This window comes from Ovis aries, chromosome 14, assembly GCF_016772045.2.
Source record: "Ovis aries strain OAR_USU_Benz2616 breed Rambouillet chromosome 14, ARS-UI_Ramb_v3.0, whole genome shotgun sequence".
Lineage (NCBI taxonomy): Eukaryota > Metazoa > Chordata > Mammalia > Artiodactyla > Bovidae > Ovis > Ovis aries.
Genome location: NC_056067.1, coordinates 57,312,109 through 57,330,820, shown reverse-complemented (window position 1 = coordinate 57,330,820; position 18,712 = coordinate 57,312,109). Strand labels below are relative to the sequence as shown.

At 43.6% G+C, this 18,712-nt stretch overlaps 1 protein-coding gene across 1 annotated transcript; it reads right to left on the bottom strand.

Annotated features, from left to right (window-relative positions):
- Window positions 1–3,363: 3,363 nt before the first annotated feature.
- On the bottom strand, window positions 3,364–18,436 carry LOC114117923 (parathymosin-like). Its single transcript, XM_042231403.2, is given in 3 exon segments — window positions 3,364–4,022; window positions 4,025–4,284; window positions 18,432–18,436. Coding segments are annotated over 3 exon segments (426 nt in total). The 3' UTR covers window positions 3,364–3,861.
- Window positions 18,437–18,712: the final 276 nt, after the last annotated feature.

Here is an 18,712-nt window from a genome sequence, read left to right as displayed (position 1 = left end):
AGACTTTACCACAGTTATTACACTTGTTATGCTTCTGTGGATTTTGAATACTCTGCTGTTGAATAAGCTTTAAAGATTAATTTCTCTTATATAGAGAAAGATGTGATCATTGATAAAAGATATTCATACATTTATTACTTTTAAAATCATTGTCTGAAGACTGAGGTCTCTGATGTTTCATAAGACTTGAGTCTCAGTCAACATTATGCCCAGGTCATTGCATGAAAATCTTCTCCCTTCCCTATAGATATTCTTGTGATTGTTGGAGGTAGCGTTCTTGCTTAAAGCTTTCCCCATTTTATTACACGTGAAAAATTCTTTCACATTGAGTATACTGTGATATGTCTTCAACCATGATGGTTGGATTAGTCTCTTTCAAAATAAGCAACATTACAGACTTTGGAACAAAGAGAAAAGAGCCGTTGGTTGAAGAATATTGAACTCTGGCTAAAAGATCCCTCAAATGGATTATACTGGGAGTTGTTTACCTAAATTTTAAATACCTAGTTTTCAGACATATTTTATTGTGTGTTACCTGCATTCAGAAAAGTTTGAATGAATATTTGCAGTATAGATTAGGTGACTTTCCAGATTTTCCATATTTCCTTTCAGAGAACATGTATGTTTCAAAAAAGCATGGGTCTTTGCTTACATATATACACTTCTCAGCAGATATTAATGACTGAAATGGGCATATTTCACAGTTTGGCTCATGTCCTCCTTTTCTTTTGGCGTTAATATTTATATTATGAAAAGCTGTCCTCATTTGGTTATGTCCATCATAACATCCTCTCAGTATTTCCTATGCCCTTTCATTAAATGTGAATTTCCAATGTGAAATCTTTCATACATTGTTAACTTTTCTTGGGGAATAAATCTTCTAAGCCTGGCTTTTGGGGCATCAAACCCTGCATGTCCTGAAAAGACACAGCTGAAAGCAAATAACAAGTTATTCCACCACTTACTATTCTCACGGAATCTACTTTACAACTTACATAAAATTGATACTCGCTTAGATAGGTTAGGGATAAAACAGACACAGGAGTCAAGACGGCAGAGGATTAGGAAGATGTGGAGTTCGTCTCGCTCCACAGACGCATCGAGAATACATCTGTCATGGAACAATATTCACAGAGCCCCTGCTGAACACGAGCAGAGGACCTTGACACCTAAAAGGACAAAAAAGATTCCCTCATAGCCAGGTAGGACCAAAGAAACAAGAAGGAAACTGGTGAGGAGAGGAAGTGAGATGGGACCTGCAACCCTTGGGGGAGCTCAGTGGGACAGAAGGGAGCCTCATTCTCTTATGGGAAGAGGAGGCAGTACCAGCTAGAGGCAGGCAGGACAGAGTGAGACCTCTACAGATGGCGCTAACCACAGCCCTGCTCCACAAGTCTCAGAGGGGTGTCCACCACTGCACACAAAGGCTGGGTGCTTGGATGAGGGGTTTGGAGAGCAGATCCAGGCAGAGGACTGGGGTTGGCTGCGAGGAGACATCCTGAGGGGGCAGGAGGGAGGGAGGAGCTCTGCAAACGGGAATGCTTGTGGAGGAAGCCTGAACCACCAGAGAAGCAGAGCAGCGTTGTTGAGTGATGCCCCAAGGGCAGGGCCGCCATCCCATCCTCTGTCCGCGTGTTCCAGCCTTTGCCTCACTAGGCACTAACGAGGGCTCCCAGCACGGTCCCTTCAGTTCAGTCGCTCAGTTGTGTCCGACTCTCTGCGACCCCATGGACTGCAGGGCGATCTCATGACTCCAGCTGCTGCCTCCTCCTCAGCAATCTTAAATTTACAAAGCAAACATTTTCACCAATGCAAGGTGCCTACAAATTCTGTAATGCAGTTCTTCACACACAAGTGTTTTTATTTTGGCGTGTTCTAGTAGATGTTTTGAATCTGAAACCTTAAATGATCTTGATATATAATTAATCAGAAACCGAGAACATAGGGGACACAGTCCTGGTAAGCTTCATAACAAACAAGACAAACTTAACAAAGTAACAGTTCTTACGAAAACAAACAAGACTTGAGATCTTATAATATGGTGGAATTTTTTTAAGTCTCAATTCTTGTTTAACACAGGGAACTCTACTCATTGCTCTGTGGTGACCTAAATGGTATGGAAATCTAAAATAGAGTGTATAAATATTATATATGTGCATGCTGCTAAGTCGCTTCAGTCACATCTGACTCTTTCCGACTCTATGGACCGTAGCCCGCCAGGCTGCTCTGCCCATGGGATTCTCCAGGCAAAAATACTGTAGTGGATGGCCATGCCCTCCTCCAGGGATTACACACACACACACACACACACACACACACACATACACACACATATAACTGATATACTCTGCAGTACAGCATAACCTGACATCAACATTGTAAAGCAACTATACTCAAATTATTTTTTAATTAAAAAAATTCTTTATATAATCTAAAAAGTTTAATAGTGAGAATTAACCACATTTAGGTGGTAAATGTTCTAATTTCCCAAGTGAACAATTTAAACATTCCATGAGTTGAATAAATATAAAAGTATTTTAGGTTTGTGGAAATGGGGCAGATACACTTAACATTATTGACATTAGTTCATACAAAGTAAAACCAAACTTTGAAGATATCTTCAGGTTTGTATTTCTCACTGGAGAGAGGTCCCTTATGCAGTGAAGAAGTCAGCCGAGTGTGAAATTTATCAAGTCATACGTGTAGTTTGCAGGAGATTGGAAATTATAAAGCACAAAACAAATACTATCTGTCCCCAGTATTCCTAGAAATTTGGCAGTTTGTCCATGACTCCACTCACACACTTCTGTCTAGAGACAGAACCAGAGCATTTAAAAGGGCAAATATATGAGGAAAATATGAAAAGGGTTATATTTCACTTTCTTGGGCTCCAAAATCTATGCAGAAATTGACTGCAGCCAGGTATTGGAAGGACTGATGCTGAGGCTGAAACTCTAATACTTTGACCATCTCATGTGAAGAGTTGGCTCATTGGAAAAGACCCTGATGCTGGGAGGGATTGGAGGCAGGAGGAGAAGGGGACGACAGTGGATGAGATGGTTGAAGGCATCACCAGCTCAATGGACATGGGTTTGGGTGGACTCTGGAAGTTGGTGATAGACAGGGAGGCCTGGCGTGCTGTAGTTCATGGGGTTGGAAAGAGTTGGACAAGACTGAGCAACTGAACTGAACTGAAACACCAACCTTTTGTCTGGTGATGCAGAGTAACATAGCACTTTTCTATCTGTCTTAACTATGGATTACTATCTACACTAATTCTCCTCGAAGAACTTCAGAAAAGAGAAAGTGATGAAATGCTTTCCGATACATTCTTTTAAAAGAAAAGAAAAAAAAAACAAAACAGAAGAGCGACCGTTTCTTTATTAAATTATACAAAAAAAAAGGAGGAGGGGAGGGGGGCAGCTGTGGGGCTCAGCCCCAACCCTGGCCCCAACCTGTCCTGGCGCTGTCTGAGAAAGGGATCTGAGGGAGGAGACCCAGGGATCAGGCAGGGTAGGGATGGGCTGGGCAGGATCACGTGAGGCTGGGATGCAGAGGTTAGGAAGGAGAGGCTACTGAAGGAGGGAGAGGCTGGCTGTGGGAAGGGCGGGAAGAGAGGAGGGAGAGCGAGGGGGTGACTGGGGACCAGCTGGGGAGCTCAGATGGAGCAGGTAAGGAGGTGGAAGATGGCAGTGAGGATGCAGGTGCGGCATGAGAAGGCTGGGGGGGAGAGAGGGCGGCAACTCTGGCGCGGGGCCCAGAGCAGGGAGCCAGGTGAAGAGGGGTTGCCCGCGGCGCTCCCCACCCCCACCTCCGGGCCCCCAGCGGCCTCCCTCCACCCCCAGCCCACTGGCGGGGGGCTCATGCCGAGGCCCCGTTTTCTGCCTTCTGCCGCGTGGGACCCGCTTCATCCTCCTCTTCAGCAGCGCTCTTCAGCGCGGGCCCTTCGTCCTCCTCTTCTTCTTCCTCATCTTCCTCGCCCCCTTCACCCTCCTCCTCGCCGTCCTCGGCAGTTTCTTCTCCTCCTCCTCTGCGCCGTCCTCCTCCTCCTCCTCCACTTCTTTCTTCCGCTCTTCCCGGCCTGCCTTCTCCTCCACCTTCTCTTTCTTCTCCTTCAGGTCCTTGGCGCTTAACTCGGCCGCTGCCTCCACGCTCTTCTCCGACTCGGGGCCGGGGCCGGGGCCGGGGCTGGCGGGGAGCCGGGGTCCCGGGGCCTGGACGGAAGGGCCCTGGGCGGCAGAGGCGGGCCGCGGCCGGAACCTGGCGCGGGGGCGGCGGCGGCCGCTGGGCGAGCGGGGGCTCAGGAAGAGGCGGCAGAGGCGCGCGGGGCGGGGCGGCGCGGGGCGGCGCGGGGCGGGGCGGGGCGGGGCGGGGCGGCGCGGGGCGGGGCGGGGCGGGTCTGCAGCGGAGGCCGCGGGGCTGCGAGTCAGGAGGGCGGGCGGAAGGGCGGTGCGGGCGGTGCCGGCGCTCAGGCCGTGGTGGCTTGGTCCTCGGCTCGCCGCCCCAGCACCCGCAGAGCTGCCGCCGACCAGCCGCGCCTATACATTCTTTGATATTTATTTAGATGTGATTAAATTGTTAGGTAGGTAGAATAGGGGAAAGGAGTCCAAAATGGCGGTGGCTAAAAGACAAGAAATGGAAAAGGAAGGTCCCGGGACCAGAGTGAAGTCTTCACGTAGAACAAACAGCACTCCTGGTTAAGCCCAATTTGCACAGGGCAGGCCCAGGTGGAGGCAAAAACATAAAAGGAGGAGCCAAAGCGCGAGCTGTCTCTCTCTCTCTCTTCCTCTCCCTCGTGCCTGCGCTCTTTCTCTCTCTCTCCCTCTCTCTCTCTCTCTCCCCCTCTCCCCCGCCCTCCTCCACTGTCTTCCCTTCAAATCTTTGGGTTGTCATGCCCCCACGCTTTGAGGATGGATTCTCCTGCTATCTTCTAAATAAAATAGCGCTGTAACACTGACTTGCCTAAGAGCTATAACACGGTTTGTCCAAGACCCAAGAGCTGTGACGACCTGAGGGCTCTATTGTCCTTTGCTCCAAATCTTTGTTGTGACGAGACAAACAACCAAGGAACATACACTCGCGTGACATCTATGGTGCCGTGACTCGGAGATAACCTGGCTGAAACAATCTCCGCGTAGAAGAGGCCAAGCACAGCCGGAACCCAACTCAGCGAAGCTCCCCTGGTAGAGGCAGAATGCAAAGAAAATCCAGGTCAGGGGAAGGCCCATCGTGCTGGAAACTGGGACAGCGGAAAGCCCACGCAGCCCATTCTCAGATCCCAGAAGACCTCCCAGTTAAGGTAAGAGGTCCTCGCTCCTCTGGCTGGAGGGACATGCCTAATGAAATCTTAATTCCTTTACAATCTCTCATTTCTTGTTTCCTCGAACCTCCCACGAACAGGCGGGCAGCAGGGGGCACAATTGAGGGACTCTGGAGAGGCTACTCCTCAACATGTCCCAAAGGCGCTATCTGCTGAGCCTTAGTAGCTGTTACACAAGCCAGTGGGGGTTCTTCTGTCCTTCTCTCTTCTCTGTGCCAAGGATCAGACCAATGAAATTGTGAGCACCAGTCAGATATTTAGCAAATTTTCTGGCGGGCTATGAAGGGGATTCCTTGGCACGTTGTTCCCACTGCTTTTTCCTCCTGTCCTTCAGCTTTCTCACTGTACTAAAGATCAGCCAAAACTAATGAAACTCAGGCTCTGATGTCTCAATGCAAAAATTTATTGAGAGACAAGGAGGTGGATTTGCTCTTCCAACAACACAAGAGAAGACCCTACACATGGATATCACCAGATGGTCAACACCAAAATCAGATTGATTATATTCTATGCAACCAAAGATGGAGAAGCTCTATACAGTCAGCAAAAACAAGGCCAGGATCTGACTGTGGCTCAGATCATGAACACCTTATTACCAAATTCAGACTTAAATTGAAGAAAGTAGGGAAAACTGCTAGACCATTCAGGTATGACCTAAATCGAATCCCTAATGATTCTACAGTGGAAGTGAGAAATAGATTTAAGGGCCTAGATCTGAGAGATAGAGTGCCTGAGGAACTATGGAATGAGGTTCGTGACATTGTACAGGAGACAAGGATCAAGACCATCCCCATGGAAAAGAAATGCAAAAAAGCAAAGTGGCTGTCTGGGGAGGTCTTACAAAGAGCTGTGAAAAGAAGAGAGGTGAAAAGCAAAGAAGAAAAGGAAAGATATAAGTATCTGAATGCAGAGTTCCAAAGAATAGCAAGAAGAGATAAGAAAGCCTTCTTCAGCGATCAATGTAAAGAAATAGAGGGAAACAACAGAATGGGAAAGACTAGAGATCTTTTCAAGAAAATGAGAGATACCAAGGGAACATTTCATGCAAAGATGGGCTTGATAAAGCACAGAAATGGCATGGACCTAACAGAAGAAGATGATATTAACAAGAGGTGGCAAGAATACACGGAAGAACTGTACAAAAAAGATCTTCACAACCCAGATAATCATGATGATGTGATCACTAATCTAGAGCCAGACATCTTGGAATGTGAAGTCAAGTGGGCCTTAGATAGGATCACTACGAACAAAGTTAGTGGAGGTGATGGAATTCCAGTTGAGCTGTTTCAAATCCTGAAAGATGATGCTGTGAACGTGCTGCACTCAATATGCCAGCAAATTTGGAAAACTCAGCAGTGACCACAGGACTGGAAAAGGTCAGTTTTCATTCCAATCCCAAAGAAAGGCTACACCAAAGAATGCTCAAACTACCGCACAATTGCACTCATCTCACATGCTAGTAAAGTAATGCTCAAAATTCTCCAAGCCAGGCTTCAGCAATACGTGAACTGTGAACTCCCTGACGTTCAAGCTGGTTTTAGAAAAGACAGAGGAACCAGAGGTCAAATTGCCAACATCTGCTGGATCACGGAAAGAGCTAGAGAGTTCCAGAAAACATCTATTTCTGCTTTATTGACTATGCCAAAGCCTTTGACTCTGTGGATCACAATAAACTGTGGAAATTTCTAAAAGAGATGGGAATACCAGACCACCTAACCTGCCTCTTGAGAAATCTGTATGCAAGCCATGAAGCAACAGTTGTAACTGGACCTGGAACAACAGACTGGTTCCAAATAGGAAAAGGTGTACGTCAAGGCTGTATATTGTCACCCTGCTTGTTTAACTTCTATGCAGAGTACATCATGAGAAACGCTGGACTGGAATAAACACAAGCTGGAATCAAGATTTCCGGGAGAAATATCAATAACCTCAGATATGCAGATGACACCACCCTTATGGCAGAAACTGAAGAGGAGCTAAACAGCCTCTTGATGAAAGTGAAAGAGGAGAGTGAAAAAGTTGGCTTAAGGCTCAACATTCAGAAAACGAAGATCATGGCATCCAGTCCAATCACTTCATGGGAAATAGATGGGAAACAGTGGAAACAGTGTCAGACTTTATTTTTTGGGCTCAAAAATCACCACAGATGGTGACTGCAGCCATGAAATTGAAAGACGCTTACTCCTTGGAAGAAAAGTTATGACCAACCTAGATAGCATATTCAAAAGCAGAGACATTACTTTGCTGACAAAGGTCCGTCTAGTCAAGGCTATGGTTTTCCAGTGTTCATGTATGGATGTGAGGGTTGGACTGTGAAGAAGGCTGAGTGCCAAAAAATTGATGCTTTTGAACTGTGGTGTTGGAGAAGACTCTTGAGAGTCCCTTGGACTACAAGGAGATCCAACCAGTCCATTCTGAAGGAGATGAACCCTGGGATTTCTTTGGAGGAAATGATGCTAAAGCTGAAACTCCAGTACTTTGGCCACCTCATGCAAAGAGTTAACTCATTGGAAAAGACTCTGATGCTGGGAGGGATTAGGGGCAGTAGGAGAAAGGGACGACCGAGGATGAGAAGGCTGGATGGCATCATGGACTGGATGGACATGAGTCTGAGTGATCTCTAGGAGATGGTGATGGACAGGGAGGCCTGGTGTGCTGTGATTCATGTGGTCGCAAAGAGTCGGACACGACTGAGCGACCGAACTGAACTGAACTCAGGGGCTCTAGGGAAGAAACACCTGCCTGAAGAAATGTCCTAGGTTCGTCAGGGGAAAAGAATCAAATCAGGGCAAAAGATCACGATGCCGATCTCCAAAGCTCAGTTTTACTCACACTGTTCTTAAACATGTCACATGAAAAGCTTTCAACTTTGTGAAATGTTATAGAAATGTAAATCAAAACTGCAAATCAAAAATGTAACAGGAGAAAAGGAAAGATATACCTATTTGGATGCAGAGTTCCAAAGAATAACAAGGAGAGATAAGAAAGACTTCATGATCAGTGCAAAGAAATAGAGGAAAACGATAGAATGGGAAAGACTAGAAATTGCTTCAGGAAAATTAGAGATACCTGGAGAATATTTCATGCAGAAATGGGCAAAATAAAGGACAGAACTGGTAAGAACCAAACAGAAGCAGAAGATATTAAGAAGAGGTGGCAAGAAAACACAGAAGAACTATCCAAAAGAACTTTAATGACCAAGATAACCACCATGGTGTGATCACTCACCTAGAGCCAGACGTCCTGGAATGCGAAGTCAAGTGGGCCTTAGAAAGCATCCCTATGAACAAGCTAGTGGAGGTGATGGAATTCCAGCTGAGCTACTGCAAATCCTAAAAGATAATACTGTTAAAGTCCTATACTCAATATGCAGGGAAATTTGGAAAACTCAGCAGTGGCCACAGGACTGAAAAAGGCCAGTTTTCATTCCAATCTGAAAGAAAGGCAATGTCAAAGGATGCTCAGACTACTGCACAATTGCACTCATCTCACACACCAGTAAAGTAATGCTCAAAATTCTTCAAGCGAGGCTTTAACAGTATATGAATTGAGAACTTCCAGATGTTCAAGGTGGATTTAGAAGAGGCAGAGGAACCAGAGATCAAAAGGAGGGGAACCCTAAAGGAAAAACAAAATAACCCTCAGGATAAAAAAAATGTTACAACCAAGGTGAAAATGAGGAATTCATCCCCCAAATATGCAAACAACCCATGCTGTTCAATTAAAAAAGTGATGGAGGGCAAAGATCTAAATGGATATTTCTCCCCAGAAGATATTTGGTGGCTATAAAGCCCATGAAATATGCTCACATTGCTAATTATTAAAGAAATTAAAAGCAAAACTACAAGAATATCTCATCTCACCCAGCCCAGAGTGGCCTATGTCCTGAAGTATACTTACAAAATGGCAGAGAGGACGTGGAGACATGGGAAGTCTTGTACACTGATGCTGGCAATGTAAGCTGTTAACAGTCAGGATGGACAGGGAGGCGCTTTCTTAAGCAAGGGGAAAGGGAAAGAATTTACATCTCTCCCTAACTGCTTACAGGAGAAAAAATCCAAATAGCTTGAATAGTTAAATGGATGGAAGATTACTCTAATCCTCTTGAGGAAAATATAGGCAATCACACTTTGACATGACTCACAAGTTCGAATAATTAAAACTAAAACAAAACTTTAAAAAGGCACCTCATCACGTTATAAGCTTTTGCACTGCAAGGGCAACCTAAAGGAAAAAAAAGACAACCCTCAGAATGGGAAAACAAATGTTTGCAACAGATGTTTAAAATAATGAATTCATCTCCCAACATGCAAACTGCTCACGCAGCTCATGATAAAGCTGCAAAAATACCCTATCAATCCAACAGAAAAACCACAAACATCTAAATGGATGTGTCTCCAAGGAAGGCATCCAGATGGCCATAAAACACATAAAAAGATGCTCAGGATCACTTTTAGAGAAATCTAATCAAAACTGCAATGAGGTATCACCTCACACCTCACAGAATATCCATCTTCCAAAAGGTCCACAAAGGAATCATCTGCATCCTACAAAGGTTAATTGCTGCTGAGGGCGAGGGTCACAGAGAATCCTCTTATACTGTGGGCTGGAGTAATTGAGTGGGTGCAGCCACAAGGAAAAGAGTAGGGAAATTCCTTAAAACACTAGATATAGACATACCACATGATCTGGCCAGCCCACTCCTTGCCTTAGACCCGGAGAAAATCATGATTTAAAATGATAGTTGCACCTCAATTTTCAGGGCAATGCTATTGACAATATCTTCCAACTATAGAGAAATGAAGAGTCACATGTCCATCTCAAAACTGGCATACACCCAGCCATCCAAAAAAATGAATGAATGAATGACATTTTCAGGAGCATGGGTGGACTGAGAAGTATCATATTCAGTGAAGTCAGAGATGAAAGAAGAAGTATCACTTAGAGGGGGAATCTATAAATTTATACAGATTAACTAACTATAAACAGAAACAGACTCACAGACTTAGAAACCCAACTTATGACTTAAAAAAAAAAAAGTAGTGGCAGGGAGACATTGAGAGGTTGCAATGAACAAAATCACACTATTTATTACCATATCGATAATGCCAGTGGAGCACAGGGAAGTCGACTGGATACGAAGAATAGATATACATCTGTGTATGACTGAATCATGTTCTTGTAAACCTAAAACAAACACACCAGAAATAAACTCTACTCCAAGAGAAAATAAAAATTAACCAAAAAAGAAAAAAAGAGAAAGAGAGAGATACCATGGGAATATTTCATGCAAAGACGGGCACAATAAAAGACAGAAACAGTATGGACCTAACAATAGCAGAAGATAATAAAGAGAGGGGGTGAAAATACACAGACGAACTATACTGAGTTTCCCCTGTGGCTCAGCTGGTAAAGAATCTGCCTGCAATCAGGAGACCTAGGTTCAAATCCTGGGTTGGGAAGATCCCCTGGAGAAGGGCAAGGCTACCCACTCCAGTATTCTGGCCTCGAGAATTCGACAGACTGTATAGTCCATGGGGTCACAAAGAGCTAGACACGACTATTAAGGAAGGTGGTGAAAATACAGATGAACTATACTAAAAAGATCTTATCACACCAGATAATCCCGATGGTGTGACCACTCACCTAGAGCCAGAAATCCTGGAGTGAGAAGTCAAGTGGGTCTTAGGAAGCATCACGATAAACAGAGCTAGTAGAGAGGATGGAATGCCAGCTGAGCTATTTTAAATTACAAAGGATGATGCTGTGAAAGTGCTTCATTCAATATGCCAGCAAATTTGGAAAACTCAGCAGTGGCTACAGGTTGGAAAAGGTCAGTTTTCATTCCAATCCGAAAGAAAATCAATGCCAAAGAATATTCAAACTTCTGCACAATTGCACTCATTTTACATGCCAGCAAGGTAATGCTCAAAATCCTTCAAGCTAGGCTTCAACAGTATGTGAATTGAGAACGTCCAGATGTACAAGCTGTATTTAGAAAAGGCAGACGAACGAGAGATCAAATTGCCAACATCCGCTGGATCACAGAAAAAGTAAGAGAATTCCAGAAAAGATCTACTTCTGCTTCATTGACTATGCGAAAGGCTTTCTGTGGATCACAACAAACTGTGGGAAATTCTTCAAGAGATGGGACTACCAGACCACCTGACCTGCCTCCTGAGAAATCTGTATGCCGGTTAGGAAGCAAAAGTTAGAACTGGACATGGAACAATGAACTGGTTCCAAATTGGGAAAGGAGTACATCAAGCTGTATATTGTCCCCTGCTTATTTAACTTATATGCAGATAACATCATGCAAAATGCCAGATTGGATGAAGCTCCACCTGGAATCAAGATTGCCAGGAGAAATACCAATAATCTCAGATATGCAGATGACACCACCTTGATGGAAGAAAGCAAATAGGAATTAAAGAGCCTCTTGGTGAAAGTGAAAGAGGAGAGTGAAAAAGCTGTCTTAATACTAAAATTTCAAAAGGCTAAGATCATGACATCCAGTCCCATGTCTTCATGGCAAATAAAGGGGAACCGATGGTTACAGGGAGAGACTTTATTTCCTCGGACTCCAAAAATCAATGCAGAGGGTTACTGCAGCCATGAAATTAAAAGATGCTTGCTCCTTGGAAGAAAAGCAATGACAAATGTAGACAGCTTGTTAAAAAGCAGAGACATTACTTTGCCAACAAAGTTCCATGTAGTGAAAGCTATGGTTTTCCGATAGTTATGTATCGATGTAAGAGTAGGACCATAAAGAAGGCTGAGTGCAAAGAATTGATGCTTTTGAACTGTGGTGCTGGAGAAAACTCTTGAGAGTCCCTTGGACAGCAAGGAGATCAATCCAGTCCACCCTGAAGGAAATCAGTCCTGAATATTCACTGGGAGGACTAATGCCAAAGCTGAAACTCCAATACTTTGGCCACTTGATGGGAAGAGCCAACTCATTGGAAAAGACCCTGATGCTGGGAAAGACTGAGGAAAGGAGAAGGGGGTGACAGAGGATGAGATGCTTTGTTGGCATCATCAACTCAATGGACATGAGTTTGAGCAAGCTCTGGGAGTTGGTGACAGACAGGGAAGCCTGACATGCTGCAGTCCATGGGGTCACAAAGAGTCGGACATGACTGAGCGACTGAAAAACATTGTAGTCTTGGGAGAGAGGAAGGCATTGTAGAATGTGAAAAGAGTCCAGGATGTGACTTCCCAAAAGGCTTTATAGAAAGCACATTTAATGTAGTAGGCAATAGTTGAAACCTAGATCCTGAGATCTCCATCAGAATAACACTCAGTCAAACATAAGGGTGGACCTCTGTCTTTATGAGGAAGGCAGCATGATTTTATAAGAGTAAGCTGAGAGAGTGACCTCTAGTCTAGAGCGAAGGAGGCAGAGAGCTCAAGAAAGAGGAAGGTTAGAATCATGTGAATCATCAGGAAGCCTTCTGTCTATATTCACCAACTCCCATTTTGTCCTCAAAAGCAGAGATCGTAACCTCTATTGTAGGACACAGACGATTCCAGGACACATTCTACGAATGAAGGAATCAAAATCCCGAGGGTAGATAAGGGATTTTGGAAGGCAGCTGTCCTCACCCGAGAAGGCCAGGTTCCCATAGTTCTCTAACATCACATCCCTGTACAATTCCCGCTGACCGAGGTCCAGGTGCTCCCACTCCTCTTGAAAGGTTGTTGCTGAGCCACAGAAGACGCTGGGATTCTTGGCCTCTGAAGGAGAATTTGATTCATGGCCAGAGACGAGGCTTGATCAGTCAGAGCTTTTGTGTAATAGAGTTTTATTAAAGTATAAAAGAGATAGAGAAAGCTTCTGACATAGACATCAGAAGGGGGCAGAAAGAGTGCCCACTCACTAGTGTTAGCAAGGGAATTATATACCTTTTAATTAGTTATCCCAATGAAACAAGATTGTCTGGTGGTTGTAAAGATCTTCCTAGACCCACTCCCATGATTTACATTTTAAGATAACAGGATTAGCCAGAAGGTTTTCAGGAAGGAGAAACTGTCCTCAGGCAGGATATATTGTTGTTGTATAATCCCTAGTACAGAGTTTAAACTGAGTTGTGTAATTGACTAAGACTAAGGACTGTAGATAAAAAAGTTTGTCCTTTCCTTCTCCTTGAGAATTTCAGACCCCTCTCTCCTTGGGGACCTCCGGACTTCTTATCAACCTGCCTAGGAATTGACTCTCTCACTCTTGAGTGAACTCTATGGCCACATCCCGGAATGTCAGCCGTCCCTGAAATACAAAGGACAGATGCCATGTGACTGTGGGAAGATTTCCTAATGTGACAAGTTGAAAACAGCAAGTACAGAGAACTAGTTTTTCAATGAGAAGAGTGTCTGATTGTATACAATAATATACTTTTTTACAGAGTAATATGCTCTAGCGCATTTCTAACCTGAAGAAAACAGGATGACAGATGATCCACAAAGCCACTTGGGCTTCCCTGGTGGCTCAGGTGGTAAAGCATCTGTCTGCAATGCAGGCGACCTGGATTCCATCCCTAGGTTGGGAAGATCCCCTGGAGAAGGGAAGGCAACCCACTCCAGTATTCTTGCCTGGGGAATCTTATGGAGGGAGGAACCTAGCAGGCTATAGTGCATGGGGTTACGAAGAGTAGGACATGACTGAGTGACTGATTCATTCATTCATCTGGGAGAAAAATTATTAAATGTGCTCAACAGAGGCATATTTAGTTTTGAGGGTTTTCCTTGTGTTGCACTGGATAAATATCAGTCAAAGCAGAGTTTTTTTTTTTTTTTTTTTTAAAGCACATTATGATTCAAGAGTTCTAGGGTGGGCCCACAGTTTTTCACCTTGAACAAGCATAGTTTTAACTAAATGTCTGGTTGATCAATGGCCATTGTGAATAGCCTGGAGTTGGTGATGGACAGCATGGCCTGGCGTGCTACGATTCATGAGGTCGCAAAGAGTCGGACACGACTGAGCAACTGAGCTGAACTGAACTGAACTGAAAAGAGCCATGGCAAACAGCCATGGCATCCAGTCCCATCACTTCAGGGCAAATAGATGGGGAAACTATGGAAACAGTGAGAAACTTGATTGTTTTGGGCTCCAAAATCACTGCAGATGCTGACTGCAGCCATGAAATTAAAAGATGCTTGCTCCTTGGAAGAAAAATTATGATGAACTTAGACAGCATATTAAAAAGCAGAGACATTACTTTGCCGACAGAGTTTCATCTAGTCAAAGCCATGGTTTTTCCACTAGTCATGTACGGATGTGAGAGCTGGACTATAAAGAAAACTGAGCGCCAAAGAATTGATGGTTTTGAACTGTGGTGTTGGAGAAGACTCTTGAGAGTCTTGATCCAACCAGTCCATCCTAAAGGAAATCAGTCCTGAATATTCATTGGAAGGACTGATGCTGAAGCTGAAACTCCAATACTTTGGCCACCTGATGCAAAGAACTGACTCACTGGAAAAGAGCCTGATGCTGGGAAAGACTGAAGGCAGGAGGAGAAGGGGACAACAAAGACTGAGATGGTTGGATGGTGTCACGGACTCAATGGATACATGGTTGAGTAAGCTCTGGGAGTTGGTGATTGTCAGATGTGCTGCAGTCCATGGGGTCGCAAAGAGTTGGACACAACTGAGCGACTGAACTGAACTGAAAAGAGCCAGGTACGAATTCATAGTTATTATTGAACTTTATGGGCTTTACAGATTTTACAGGTTTAATTGATTAGTAAGCAGAGAAAACAATCCTTTTGACCATTTGCGAACTATATAACTTTCTAACAGTTTTTTACTTTGTAATCTTGAATGAGCCACATAAATAATTTTAGATTAAAAAATATTGGTGTTCAAAATTGTTTGGAATATTTGATTAAATATTCAGGAAATGTAGAGTTTTGGATTTACTTCAGTGGATCTGAGCTCGATTTTATGTAAAAAGAATTAAGTCAACACAAACACCTGACTGAGCGACTGAATTGAACTGTTTGCAGAGACCAGTCTAATGCATGTTTTACCAGTGGAGGTAACTGGCAAAAATATCAAAAAGAGATAAAATGTCATATACTGTTAACATTTTCATGCACACAAACATATACTAGTTAGGAGAAAAATGATACATGTTTATTAAATCAGGAATAGATTTCTGTGGTTAAATCTTATGATTTATTTGTGGCAATATTCTGTTTTTTTTTTTAAATACACTAGGGTGCAAAAACACATAGACAAAAATTAGAGCTCTTGGTTCTGAATCTTTTATTCCTTTGAAAATCTCTATCATTTGTATTGCATTCTATTTTAGATATAACGGTTAAACATAAGTAATAACATTCTTGTAAATATTGTAGAAAATACAAAGATGTGATAAGAATTCTGTCTGGAAAATGAGTGTGGAGTATATTACTAATGGAAATGATCAGGCCTGGGCTTGAGTGATGAAAACCTCCATGCCCAAAATGCAAGAACCTTACTAAACACAGGTGAGTGTTCATTTTCCAAAGCAAAGGGAACTAAGAAGGGGCAGTTTGCTACATTAATTTAGGCAGCTTATACACATCCCTCACTAAATCTTTCAAAAATCCTTATGAAAGTCAAAAAGCAGGAACATGACAGTTCACAATATCACAGAAGCACCTGAACCAGGGAATGTGAGGTGTAGTGGGATAAATGTTAGCAGTGATCCGAATCCTGAAAAGTTTCAGTTTTATACAAAATTCACTTCTTTTATAACTTCCATGTTCTGTATCCTAAGACTACACTTAAGAGTGAGTCCTTCCTACCAATATAGAGAAAGGTCTCTCATATTTTTCTCCTTCTATTTCCCAAACTTCCTGTGGAATTCTGGAGCACTGAGGTAATTCTTCTCATGAGGACAATTTCTTAATCCTGTTCTAAATATCTCAAGTTGCAAATATCTGTAAATTCATTCCTAATTTCCCCTACTTCTCTAAGGTCCCAAGACTGAACTACATGCCAATGAGAATCTCAGAACCTATGCCTCCCCATGTTGATCTCTCATAAGGGGAATCTTTTCACCAGTTGAACGTCACTCATTCAGGTTGAGAATTCATCATGCTCTACAGAAAGCCAGGATACAGACAAGGGAGACAAGGTTCTGGGACACAAGGGAGAAGTGATCTAAAGAGCCGGTCCTCACTATGATAAGAAAAGGAAAAAATAAGAAGTTGATAACAATCTCCCCAGGCAGAAAAATTAGAAGCAGAGAACGAAAGGTTTGCAGGGTCCCTAGGTTCAAGCATTTTAGGGGAAAAAGCAGACGCAGCCCCAGACCCAGGACAGAACTGTCATTTCCTCCTCTTCTTCCTCCTGCTCTGTCTTCTCTGAGGATGTGATGTAGCAAACACATCTCTGCATATTGAAAGAATACCTTCAAAGGCAACTGCACATCTCTTTAACCTGCAACTAATTCACCTTCAGACAGAAGGACCTTGAAAAGCTGAGAAGACCCACCTCTCCTGTCCTGTCTCAGGAGAGATTCAGGAACAATTACTTCCTACCTGGAGACCAGCCTTTCAACTTATTTCTTGATTGTTCTCTCCTCAGAGAGAGCTCGTAACCCTCTGCTCACACAGATGATGTGAGCTGACTGATTTCCCTGGTCCAAATCCAGCTAGACCATCCCTGCAGCCTCACCTCAGACTGAAGCTAGGCCTCAGCTCTCACAGATGGACCAGGAGCCACGTCCTAAACCCGGGCCTCTCCTTAGAGTCCCCTGGAGCACTTCCTACACACCACACTGATGCTCCCACAGGACCAAGACAGAACTCTGTGGGGAGGTTATCGCTTAACACTGGTCAGGTGATCTTGATAGGAAACCAGGTTGAAACCACTTACAAGGTTCTTTCTGAACCATTTCAGTGAACATGAACCCCTCGAGGTCAGGTCCCCACTCTAAGAAGTTATAAATCTGCAGGTCTGAAGAGGGGCCATGAATGTCTCTTCAGCAAGTTCCCTGTTTATTTTGATGCTTCTCCCCCAAGACCCACACTCAGGAGCCCTGAGCTTCAGCCCTCACACTCAGCACACCTAAGACCTCTCAGGAGAGGAGGTTCTAGGGCAGGAATTTCTTAGGTCAAGCTTAGGACCAAGCAGAGAAAGCTCCAGTACTCGGGGTTCAGGCCTTTCTAAGAGACCTTGGTTGAAATGCTGTGGACTCGCCAGGCTGAGTGTGGATCGGTCCATTCAATCCAAGAGGAGCAGGAATCTAGAGCTCTGAGGGTGTCACTGAAGGAGGGCCTGTGCAGTAGACCCTGGGGTTCAGCAAGACTACTGGTCTCAAGGTGGGTGGCCATCTAGTGTAGGTGTTCACAGGACTGGCTGGTGTGAGTTCAAGGACCTGCAGGCTGCCTGCTCCCCAGACAGACGCTGAGGCAGCAACAGCATGCAGTAGTTCAGGTAAACTCTCAACAGTACTCTCTATGATCCTTCCTAGAACCATCACAATGTCCCAACAGTTACAGAGAAGTGGGCGGTGGGGGGTGGGGTGGGGGGGGGTACAATGGAGAAATGATGGGAAATATCCAATTATTTGAAGCTTAAAGGCAGTATGGAAACTAATTGTTACAGATATCATCCCTCTGTGCTAACAAAGAGTTTATTGTTAGGTATTTTCCCTTCAACCTTAAATCGGTAGGTTGACACTTCATTACACACCAACTTCATCACAAGAAACCGTCCAGTTTTATTAACATGTTATATCACATAGTCAGAATAAAACCTTTTCCAACCCACTGTGTAACTGAATAAAATACAGGCTACAAGCATAAACAATGATATTCATTCCTCTGATACAATGATCTGAGAACTGTGATTCCTATGGTTACAAAATGGAGGTTAATTGTTAATGAAACAAGACATACACTAAGTATATGACTTTTCTGTGACTGATTTCCATACATTTCTAGGGGATCAGAGATGTCTTTATTTGAAACATGTCAACTAATATTCATGACTTCTGTTGATTTATAAAGATATATCAAGATTTCAGTGAACTGTCATTGTATTTTACTTAAAAAGCAAGTGACATAACTATTAAAAATGTACATCTTACTTTAATATGTGGAATTACTCCCTGAACACTTACCTCATGGTGACCTATAGGGATGTTTGACATGAATGACTAACACCTCCATTTAGATATACATGTTACATTCCTGTGTCCTTAATCTTCTAATGGAGAATAAATATAAATGATTTCTCCCTAGGATTGAAGGCCTTGTCTCATCTTGGAGATAGCAACCATCAGAAACATAACTTTGCATACACACTAGAAATGAAGCATAGCAGCATGGAGTAATTTGAGAGTTGAATCACATTGATTTTGGTTTTCAAACAATCACAAATCATGTCAATATAAACAAAGAT